The 12,446-nt window shown below is 38.6% G+C and overlaps 1 protein-coding gene across 2 annotated transcripts in view; it reads right to left on the reverse strand.

The window, feature by feature from the left end:
* GRM5 (glutamate metabotropic receptor 5) overlaps window positions 1-12,446 on the reverse strand; it is a 514,508-nt gene that overhangs the window by 13,712 nt on the left and 488,350 nt on the right. The window contains exon 9 of one of the 2 annotated variants that reach the window (XM_041729571.1): window positions 10,707-10,802. The exons of the other annotated variant lie outside the window; for it this stretch is intronic. Coding sequence (XP_041585505.1) covers window positions 10,707-10,802 — 96 coding nt within the window. The remainder of the gene's footprint in view (window positions 1-10,706; window positions 10,803-12,446) is intronic. 2 annotated transcript variants of the gene reach the window in all.

Here is a 12,446-nt window from a genome sequence, read left to right on the forward strand (position 1 = left end):
CCTCACAAAGTGTTTTCATCTGTTTTATTATATTTGACCTTCACAACAGCTGTCTAACATAGCATTTATTGCATGGTATTTTTAATCACCTATATACAAGTCTGTTTCTACACTAAATCTGGAACACTCCAAGGGCATTTCCTATGCTTGGGATGGTGCTTGGTGCAGGGTAATGGGTTGGGAGTATTAGGGAAATGAAGCAAATTCTATCACCTTAAATCCTTGATATAAACAGATATTATTAACCTGTACTATAGATGCCAAACCTGAGGCTTATGAAACGTGTGTCCAAGTCAAATAAAAGGCAAAAGCAGTGCCCCAAATTGGACCTTAGATCCAGAGTCGTTGCCAATATGTGATAAGTGCACATAAAAACTAAAGGGCTAACAGGACACATCCTTATGGAGCATTCAGGGAAATGATAACACCCAAGTGTGTACTCATAAAATGACCTGATAATAAATTCCAAAGTAACATTGACCCGAACATTGCAGTGATGAACACTGAGGACTAGAGAATAAGAGAATGTTCCAGAATTGTTATAATGGTTGCTGAGGAAATTATTTCTGCTTAGAAAAAAGATTCCGTTTGATCTTAAAGCAGCTCAGCTAACATATTTAACTTTACTCAAGAGTTGGGTGGGGGGATGGGGTAACTGGGTGAAGGGCATCAGGCAGAGCACCTGATGAGATGAGCACTGAGTTTTATACAAAATTTGGCAAACTGAATTTAAATAAAATAAAAAAATATTTAACCTAACTCTAATGTGTGAAGAGAACTTTAGTTTTGAGGTTTCAATCTTGGTTGTTGTCTACCACCAACATACTTGTTATCTACACAAAGCTCCTGATATAAGGTAATTTTTTTAAAGACTTTATTTATTTATTTATTTATTTATTTATTTTTTTTTTTTTTGAGAGAGAGAGAGAGAGAGAGAGGGAGAGAGAGAGAATGAGCAGGGGGGAGGGACAGGAGGAGAAAGAGAAGCAGACTCCCCACTGAGCAGGGAACACCATGCAGGGCTCCAGCCCAGGACCCTGGGATCATGACCTGAGCCAAAGGCAGACTGACTCTTAAACTGACTGAGACACCCAGGGGCTTTGCTTAAGGTAATTTTTGATTATATTTTCTCACTGGATGTAAATGGGTACATGTCACAGAGGTATTAAGTAAGTTCCTGTCTTATTCCTTTTGGGATGCTTCAGATTGCTTAACTCTCTCTCTCTCTCTCTCTCTGTCTGTCTGTCTGTCTCTCTGTCTCTGTCTCTGTCTCTGTCTCTGTCTCTCTCTCTCATTGTGGTAAGGACTCTTAACATGAAATCTGCCCTCTTAACAGATTTTTTAAATGTATGATGCAATATGATCAGTTCACACCTGTTAGGATGGCTATGATGTGGAGAAAAAGGAACCCTTGTGTACTGTTGGTGGGGATTTAGAATGGTGCAGCCACTGTGGAAAACAGTATGGAAGTCCATCAAGAAATTAAAAATAGATTACCATATGATCCAGCAATTCCATTTCTGTGTATATATCCAAGGGAATTGGGACAGGATCTCAAAGAGGGATTAGCACTACCATGTTAACTGCAGCATTATTTGCAGGAGCAAAGATGTGGAAACAACCTAAATGTCCACTGATGGATGAATAAAGAAAATGTGTACCTTTTGAATGTTTTTCCAAAGAAAACGTCTAATGTCCAACACATGTAAAGGGACTCATCATCACTAATCATCAGGGCAGTGCAAATCAAAGCCACAAGGAGGTATCGCCCCACACCTGTTAGAATTGCTAGTATCAAAAAGACAGGAAATAACAAGTGTTGGCAAAGATGTGGAAAAAAGAGAATTCTCATGCACTGGTGGTGGGCTTGTAAATTGATACAACCAATTTGGAAAACAATGTGAAGATTCCTCAAAAAATTAAAAACAGAACTACCATGTGATCCAGCAATTTCACTTCTGGGTAGTTTATCCAAAGGAAATGAAATCACTGTCTTGAAAAGATATCTCAACCCTGTGTTTACTGCAGTTTAATTCACAATAGGCAAGACATGGAAACAACCTTAGTGTCTATCAACAGATGAATGGTTAAGGAAAATGTGATATATATTTACATACACAAACACAATGGAATATTATTCAGCCATTTCCCAAATAAGGAAACCTCACTGTTTGTCACAATATGGATGATGTGGATTAAATCTGAAGGCATTGTAAAATGTAAAATAAGAGAAAGACAAAGACTGTATGATACCATGTATACGTGGAATCTAAAAAACAAAAACAAAAACAAAAACCTGAACTAATAGATACAGAGAACAGATTGGTGGTTGGATGAGGTAGGAGTAGGAGTGGGTGAAATGGGTGAAGAGAGCCAAACTTCCAGTTTTAAGATAAATATGTTCTGGGGATACCATGTACAGATGGTGACTATAGTTAATAACACTGAAACGTATATTTGAAAATTGCTAAGAGAATAGATCTTAAAAGTTCGCATTATAAGAAAAAAACTGTAAATGTGTGATCATGGATGTTAGCTAAATTTATTGTGATCATTTTTCTGTATATATACATATATATGTATATATCTCAAATCATTATGTTGTACACCTAAAACTAATACAATTTCATGTCAGTTATATCTCAATAAAAAAGAAAATGTATCCTTTTGATATTAAAACAACTTTTAAAAAAGATTATTTATTTGAGAGAGAGAGCACAGAAGAGAGGAGGGCAGAGGGAGAGGGAGAAGCAGAATCCCCCTGAGCAGAGAGCCTGACGTGGGGCTCGATCCTGGGACCCTGAGATCATGACCTGAGCCAATGGCAGACACTTAACTGACTGAGCTACGCAGGTGCCCCTAAAACAACTTTTTATTTCTATCCTATACACTATTATCTTGTTGATGTCAATCTTTTTGGCTTCTCACAGATGACAGGAATCTTTCTCTGGCTCCTTGAAAATTAATTAGGTAGACGCATACAAAAAATAATAGATGTTCTTGATTTATATTTGCCTTTGTCTTTTGCTTGCAATATACTGCCTTCTCTATGTATACCTAATCTCCTCATTTAAGTTCTTTACTCCTTTAAAATATCCGTGTATGTTTTCATATACATGCTCTTTTTAATTCCTCAAAAAAACATGTGAGAAAGTTATCAACATTGTGTTCATTTTATAGACTATAAAGCTGATGCTTAGAAAGGTTCATGGGATTGTGTGCAAACATACTTACTGTGTAAAATCTTGCTGCGTATGACTTTCCATCGGTTACTGACTCTAGGAGTATGGAAGACATAGCGTTATAAAGCAGGGTCTCCACTTTGAAGGCCATGTGAAGTATAATGGCAAAAAATTGTTAGGTACGTAGAAACCCTATTTCATATATCTTTTGAATTTCTGGTATGAAGCATAGGGCCTTATGCATAATAAGTGATGAATTAACATTTTTAAAAATAAATAATCCTTATGTTAAAGGATCAGTTCAAAATGACGCATGAAACAGGGTTAGATGAAATAGTGATTTAGGTTTACAGAGCACTTAGCTCTGCTGAATAGTTTGCCCTTATTTTGGTATTATCTACCTAATGGGATTATGGCAATAAGATTAGGGTGGACATTACAAGATTTAATCCATATTTTGTGGTGGGAGTAAAAGTAAAGAGTATGCCTCTAGCCTTGACTTCTTCCTCTAGAGTACAAGAATTTGAACTGATAACTCCAAAGCCGCTCCCTTTGTGGCATTTGTTCTATCAGAGACTCTTCTCATTCCCTTCTTCCCTTTTAGGAGAAATTATGAGATATCATTTTTTTGGTCTCAAAATATGTACAGATATTTATATTTATACATAACTAATAAAGTATTGTTTATATGGGCAAGGACAGCAGGCTTACAAATGATTTTGACTAGCTCCTCTCCTTCCCCCACAAAAAAGGATGTTACTGACAGAAATGGAGAAGAGCCAGGGAATCCAAGTAGTCCGATTACTAAATTTTGTATTATGCCACAGGCTGAAAGAAGTAGAATAAGTATACTCACAGTAATTAGTGATTCTTCTGGAAAAATAAGTAAAGGAAATTGAGAATCTTGTTTATATTTTCATATTTGTGGCCCTTACTAAAGTTAATCATTTCTAGTCCAATCACAAGACATTAGCTGAACTGTGTTTTTGTCAGACTTATAAACTATTTCCCTAAGAAATTCCTTATAATAATATTCCAAGAATTATTATAGTTGCTCAAAATCTGTAACTTTGTTCCTTTGTTTTCTGATCAATGTGTTTTTATAAAACTGATTGGCAAACTGTATAGAAAGTAAGGATCACCCTGTAAATGGTTCATGAATAAATGGCTATAAGGTCAACTAAGTTAAGTAAATTTAAACTGCTTTCTGTGGAACATCTCAAGTTCGTTCTTTCTTTCTTTCTTTCTTTCTTTCTTTCTTTCTTTCTTCTTTCTTTCATAGCATGCATGTGCACCTGAGGGTGGGGGCAGAGGGAGAGGGAGAGAGAAAATCTTAAAACAGGCTCCATACCCAGCATGGAGCTGACTAGGGGCTCAATATCATGACCTGAGCTGAAATCCAGTCAGTCCAAAACCAACTGAGCTACCCAGGCTCTCCTCAAGTCTTTGTTTTGTAAGCATTCATAGAAAACCTCCAAGAAGGGCATATAGCATGTAGTGTTGGCTACATTAATTTCATCCATACTGTCACTTTTGCCTCTTCTTTTCTCTGCTCATGGAATATCTCTTAAACTTGGTCTAACGTTCTATAGGATATAGTTTGTGAAGTTTTCTTCCAGGGATTCTAAAAACCTGAACTTGAAACTGCATGTCATGTTGCTTTCTCCCTCCCCTATTCATATTTGGGGCTTATTATCTGGATCACTGATTTAATACCTTAATGTACCTGATTGCTCTTGTAGTTTCCATCAGAATGAATTTTATTCCTCTATAAAGATTGTCAGGGAAGTCTGGGTGGTGCAATTAGTGGAGGCATCTGACTCAAGTGGTGATTTCAGGGTTCTAAGATTGAGCCGCGGTAGTGGGCTCTGCACTCAGCTCAGGGTCTGCTTGAGACTCTCTCCCTCTTCTTCTACCCATCCCCTCCACGATCTTTCTCTCAAATAAGTAAATAAATCTTTCTTTTTTAAAGACTGTCAGTTCTTTAGGGTGGAAATTCATATTTTCTGGAACACCACATGGTCCCTAAAACTGCAACCTACATACAAAAAGATTCTCCTTGCACTCTTAGTGATTGATTGATTGAATCAGCAGTCTCAGAGCACTTCTGGATACTGTAGATGTTAAGGTATGAAATTGTAGAAAGGAGCCAGTGTGTTTGGAGAATGGTAAAAAAATTAAGGTGCCTGAAGAAGAGAACACATGTGCCAAACAGAGAGGGAATAAACGTTAAAGAATAGAGTTAATGTGTGAAGGTCCTCATATTCTGAGTGCATGGATTTGAAATTAATCCCAGATGGTGGATATCACAATGGTTAGAGTGAGAATTCCAGAATCAGAGTTTGGCTCCATTATGGACTTTATCATTTACCTTTTTAAAGATGAAATAAGAGATCACACAGGGAAAGCACTTAAGCCAGAATCTGGTATATATCTAAACACCCCAGGAGAACCATGGGAAAACATGAATTTTAAAGCAGAGAAATTATCATTGAATTAATTTCATTGATATTATTAGATTTTATTTTATTTACTTTTCCAGGATTGATTGTTGAGAAAACAACCATTGATGGCAAGAGGAGAGTGGAAGAGAAGATCAAAAATAAAAAAAAAAAAATTAAAAAAAAGGACTTTTTAAGCTTCTAAGCTGAGTAGCCTTGGGTAACTGTAATACTAAATATCTATTGAATGCTTGCTAAATGCTGTACTTGCACGATCTTACTTAATTTTCACAGCATCATATACTAAGGGAAATGCTGTATTATTATGCTCATTTTATAGACGATGGAGATTAAAGAGGTAAAATGGCACCTCAAGGTCATTCTGGCTAGTGCTGAAACCAGGTTTTAAGGTCTTTGATTTCAGAATTTTCACTAAATCACTCTACTGTGTAGGTTATTTAATATTCCTGAGCTTCATTTTCCTTATTTGTATCATGGAAAGATAATTCTTAGGAGAATTTAGTGCATAACCAATGGGAAAGGACCGCTACAGTGTTTGATGCATAGTAATAACAGCAATGGCATTAACGCTATTGTTACCTGCTTTAGAACATCTCTAAATGTAAGTTAGAACATTAATCTGAAATTGACTCTAGGGAGAAATGAAGAGTACTACTGCAGCAGTCCTATCACTATGAAACTAGCTGGCTTCATACTGGAAACAGAACATTCTCTCTGTGGCTCTGGATTTTATATACCTCTGTGTGTAGCCTTTTCTGAACACTCAGTTCAGGCTAATGTTTAGTTTATATTACTCTTAATTCTATTTCCACTGGCATGTGCTATACTTTCGGATATCAAATGAGAAGTTAATTCGACACATAAATTTTCCTCTGGGACAGGGGTTTCTGTTGCATTGAAATTATGTTTTTCTGACTCTGTTCCTCCATGGACTGTGGATTTTCAAGGGCATTAGTCAAGTCTTTGTCAATCATTTAACTCCAGAATCTTGTAAGTGCTTGGCTTGTGGTAGGTGCTTAATAAATGAGCATTGCATGAGGGAAGAAATAATTGAATCAAAGAAAGGCAAAACAATCTTAACACAGACATCACATTGTGGGATTGCTTTTCAAATCTGAGTTCCTCACAATGATGACATCACTGTTACCCGATTCTCTAAAGGCTCTATTAAATATTTATACCCACTAAAATCATCTATTAGGTGAAAATCGGTTACTCAAGTGATTGGGATTAATACCTCACCTAATTGATATCATGATATTGCAACAGTAAAAATACCTCATACCACCCTCCTTCCTGCAAGCACTGGAGGGGTACTATAGATCCCTCTATTAGATTTGATTAGGGAGTGCTTTTCTAAAGAGTAACCAGACTGGGAGGCTCAGAATGTCTGTGGCTCTCCTTCATGGGGTATGACATGAGCAGTTCAGAATGCAGACTCCAATGAGAACTCCAATGGACTAGCCCTGCTGAGATAGGAGATAATAACATTAATTTTTGAGGTTTTAGCTATCTCTGAGGTGGACCATCTCAGTATGAACTCACATGATAACAGGGTTTAGAGAATTTACAGTTCTTAGAGCACCTCCCTGTTTAGGACTCTCTTTCAATTCTCCTGCAATTAGGAGGTCTCTGCTCTGAAACACACTTAGACTGTCCACTGTGGAAATGTGAAAAGATGACAAGTTATGCTAGATTCCGACAGAAGGGTAAAAAATCATAGAAAAGGAAAACAACATAATATTTCAGAAAGCTAGAGTGTTACCAATACATATAATGTTCTTAATTCTTTTCCAAATGTGGGGGTGGCAGGAGAAGGGAGAAGTGAGGGAGGGTCTCTAAGACCCTGTCATTGTTTCAGGTAAGAGAATAGTGTTTGGCTCTAGGGCTACTTGGCATAAAATTCTCTCCCTGACAGGTAATTTGGCTCTGGAAAAATCACCTCAGGCATGAATTCACTGGGTCCTGTCCTTTGCATAGTTTCAACATAGAAAACACAGGCAAATGAGATGCAGGGTGATACTCCTGGTTTCTCTGATTGTTTGAGCTTCCCTTAGCTCCTCCCTGGGCCTGGTGGTGTGGTAATGGCCACAGAACCAGGCCAGATGTTTGCAGGGTAAATATGCTTAACTATGACTCTGGAAGCAAACTTGGGGGAGGAGTGGGAGCTGATAAGAAAGAGGGTCTCAACAGCTGATGCTAAAAGTATCTATAAAAGTTGAATAGTTATTCTTTCCCCAGCCCTTCTATTCAATTCCAGAAGAAGTGCACTAGGGTTAACTACTCTAACCTCTTTTTTTTTTTTTTAAGATTTATTTATTTATTTATTTATTTATTTATTTATTTATTTATTCAGAGAGAGAGAGAGAGAGAGAGGCAGAGACACAGGCAGAGGGATAAGCAGGCTCCATGCAGGGAGCCTGACGTGGGACTCGATCCCGGGTCTCCAGGATCACACCCCAGGCTGCAGGCGGAGCTAAACTGCTGCGCCACAGGGGCTGCCCCTACTCTAACCTCTTATTTAGAAATGGTTTACATTGTAGTTGTCTCCTCTCTGATATCTTTTCTCTTAATATTCATTTTCAACTTATTTCTCCTGGATAAATGTCACTATGTGTGTTTGTGTGTGTACTTATATGAACAAATAAAAGTTGGAAAAAAAGAGATTTGATGGTCTTAAGACATTTTGGCCTTTCCTTTTATCTGTCTCTAGGCCTTTTCTCCTCCCTAATGGAAAGCTCCTTAGAACACTGAAGGATTCCCTTTCCCTCTCATGTAATTTTACTCCCTTCTATCAGTTTTTATTTAATGTTAAAGAAATGAGAAGGAAGAAAAAGTAGGAAGGGAAGGTGGTCATTCCAACAAAGCTATTTTTACTAGTGCATGCAATGGTCCCCTGTGCTTCACCAGGATTTATCAATCTAATAAGCCTTGTCACTAACTTGGCTGTATCCAAACACATGAGAAAACAAAAAGTAACTATTATCTTGCTGTTGTAGAGAAGCTTGGACTATTCCCAGTGTAGGTACATTGAATTGCTATCTCTGTAGATCTGGACCTGACCCAGGCGAGCTTGGTCTGGCTGACCTGGAGTCCCGTTACCCTCTGTGTCCCACTATTTCCTGTACCTTTCCTCACTCATTCTCAATCAAGACAGTCTTGAGCAAATCTAATTATGGGCTGATTGGATCTGAGATTTCCAAACATTAATTAAAGGCTCCCAAGAACAATGCATGACACAATGGAGACCTAATGTTTACCACGAATAGCTCCGTGTCATCTCCTAGATCAATGGATTATTCCACAGTATCAGTTAATAGATATAAATTGGAATGACCTAGGAATCTTGTTATAGTTTAGATTTTTGTCGCAGTGCGTTTCATAGGCGACCAAGTTTGGGAAGTCCAGTTCTAGACAGTTGCTTCAAATCAGAAATCACTCTGGACAGAGCCCCTATAATTCATTTGATACAGTCATTTTCACCTTGTCCAGTCAACTCCAGTGCTGTTTGACTGATTTTCAAGGACAGGAATTATGGCACTTTGTCATATCTGAATGGAAGGACACCAGTAGGTCCAATACCAGTCTGTTGAGTTACTCCCACAAAATGATCCATTGAGGCTTATCTTCTGGACACACTGAGATCCAAAGATGGCTGTATAAAGGGATCATGGACATAAGGGCATCAGATATGCTAGTGTGCACACACACATATATGCCTACAAAGGTACACATGCTCTCATCACCTTGTCTCTGGGAGCCATGGACAAACTTGGCCAAGCTCTTGGCCAGGGCTGCTTTAAATGATTGGTCAGACTGTATGCTACACAGTTCTGGGCACCATTTTCACAGACTGCAACATGAATTCCACCACCCCATTCTGGAAATTGTGTAATACAGTGGTCCTTGGAAAAAGTTAGATATTACTTTGAAAACCAGAAGGAGCCTACTACAGAGGAAGCAAATACAATGTTTGGGGTGAAAGTTCAACAGGATTCAATAGAATTATCTTCTTTCTATGCAGCTGGATCTCAAGCTCTGCTCTCAGCACATGCACACACATAGGTACACACTATACTTTCTGCACTTCCCCTTTCCTTCCACCCAGGCTCATTTGTAGGAGTTTCCCTTCTACACTTTGTACCACAGATAGATGGGGAAATGCCACAACCAAGTAGAAGTGGAGAGTTAGTTCATGGTGAGTTATTCCCCAACGGAAGGCTTCTCCAGCATTCCGGAACTATTTAATGCCAATCTTGACAGTATTTATCTCCAGAGCCCTTTTCTTGAAACACCGTCCCATGCAATAAAGCACGTTCATTTCATGCAACACAGCTAAGTTGATGCTTATAGTTCTTAATAACCCAGGTGACTGGGCACAGCTCAGTTGTGGGTGCCTGATATGAAGGAACATGCACAGCGCAGCGACAGAGGGTGTTTGCCACCAAACACAGAGAAATAAAGGAGCTGCAAAGCTATGGTAGCTGGAGGAGGACTAGCTTTCCTTATTTAGGTTCAGGAAAAGCCTCTTGCCTCTACAGCTCACTTAGTCTGGCTCAGCATTTGCCCTTGGCTGTTACATGATGTTACATTGAAAAGAAGTCAGATTAATTCCCAGGTTTGTCTGGGATCAGGGCTGGAATCTTTCCTCATTGCAGTTCTTCCCTCAGAACCAGTCCTGGGCTTTTGCATTTGTTTTGACAACTGATTAGACAGTCCTGAAATGTGAATTTCCTCCAATCTCTTCCACTTTGCAAACTCCAGAAGCATTTGACCAATAAGTTAAAATCCATGGGAGAACTGAGTGTGAATTAAGGCTTTAGACATGCAAAGCACACAACCCTGGGAACAGCAGCATCTGGGACAGGAGGCTCCCATCACTTCACATGAGGATGGCATGGGTTTTGCAGATAAAACACACACAGAAAACCAGTGGTGGCCCAGGTTGGACACACTGCATGGGGTGCACAGTGGAGTGAGGACCTAGACCAGGGAGCCACCTGTTCCTCTAGCTTGCGTACATTGAGTTCACACCACCTCAGGCCACTCACAGTTTGCTTACCTGCTCATTGTTGCTCTCCCACCATTCCCCACACTCCCTTTGGGGGTGAAACACTCTATTTCCGACTTGTGCTGGGCCAGTCTCCTGTCTTTGTACCTGGTGAGCATGAACAAGGACAGGAGCAAACAGAAAGATATGATTGTGTGCTTAACTGGCCAGGCTAAGGAAGAACTGTGGCTGCAGAGGGTTGTCCCATGATAAAACAAGCTTCTGCTTTTCACTGTAGTGGCTGACCTGTAATATGTATTAGATGCTTGTGATGGCATATGGATCACATTGGGGTTGATTTTGTTACTAATTGTTAAACCACACATGATCTACCCTTCTATATTGCCTATTAATCTGTGATTTCATCACATTTAATGGTCAATGGTAAAAGAAGTGCAATTCTTATCCTCTGAGAAAAACATTAATATCAATAAATTGGAATTCCTTTAGCATTTACCATATACCAGACATGGTGCTAGGATTTTACATAAATTTAATCCTGGCCACAACCCTGTGGCAGAGGCTCTGTTATTTTTATATCCATTTTGCTGAAGAAAAGAAACCTAAGATTGTAAGGATTAAGTAGCTTGATCAAGGATTTTTCTATACAGGGAGTCTAGTTTAGAACCCACACTTTTAGTCATTGTAATGTGTTCCCTTCTATTATGTGTGTGTGTGTGTGTGTGTGTGTGTGTGTGTGTGTGTTTTAAATAGTTCTTTTCATTAACAAAGCTTCATTGAATGGTATTATGTTTGAGTATTTTATTGGAGACTGGTGATGCCAAAAAAGAGATGTTTCTTGGATGTAAGAGGTTTATGCAACCATTAAGTTGAAGTTAAACACTGAATATTGGACTGCCTGAATTGTGGAGAGTAGCTCAAACAGCATTTTTATCAGAACCAGCAATTCACCACACCTGGAGGGGACTAGATATTTCGTCTAAAATAAGTTATAAGATTCCCAACATTAGCCTGCTACATGGTGAATCAAGATGAGCCTTTATATTTGAATGACAGTTTTCAGAGCCAGCATGCTTTCACAGAAGTAATCTTATTTATCCATCAGTTTAAGACTGTGGGCAATTAAAGAGAGTACAGTTACGCTCATTTGCTGGAAGAGGACACTGAGACTCACTTAACTGACTTGACCGAGGTCACAAGCCTTTTTAGTAGACAATGACCATTAGTAGAGTTTGGGGCCCAAGATTCTTAAGGTTTATTGCCTTTTTCCCTTCTAAAACTTCAGCTTGATATGACACTTCATCCATGTCCCTGATATTCAATAGGCAGTGGTAAAAGTGAGTTAGTATCAAAAGACTTGTTTACCCTTGGTATAGTCATTTTCCCCCAAGTTTCTTTTCTTGCTGCCTTAAAATTAATACTAAATAAAATGCACCAAAAGCCATATCATTATTAGTTCTGGATGGAGGCCTTTCTCTTAATTTTTTTTAAGATGTTAAAACTATTTAGTATTTGAATAAAAATGGCTCATTAAATCAAGCCAAGTGGATGGAATGGATTACCTTATTCAATAGACATCAGTTGAGCATCAATTTATTCTAGACAATGGTCTTTGGCCTGGAGATACAGAGATAAATCATCCACAGGTCCCGCCTCACAGAGTTCACAGTGTAGTGGGAAAAGGAAGGGAAGAAGGCAGGATGTTGTTTATGATCATGAGAGAGGGTCTTCTGGAGATTTCTAAGAACAGTTTCTTTTTCTTCTCTTCTCTTTTCTCTTCTTTTCTTTTCT

The sequence above is a fragment of the Vulpes lagopus genome, chromosome 15 (genome assembly GCF_018345385.1).
Source record: "Vulpes lagopus strain Blue_001 chromosome 15, ASM1834538v1, whole genome shotgun sequence".
Classification (NCBI taxonomy): Eukaryota; Metazoa; Chordata; class Mammalia; order Carnivora; family Canidae; genus Vulpes; species Vulpes lagopus.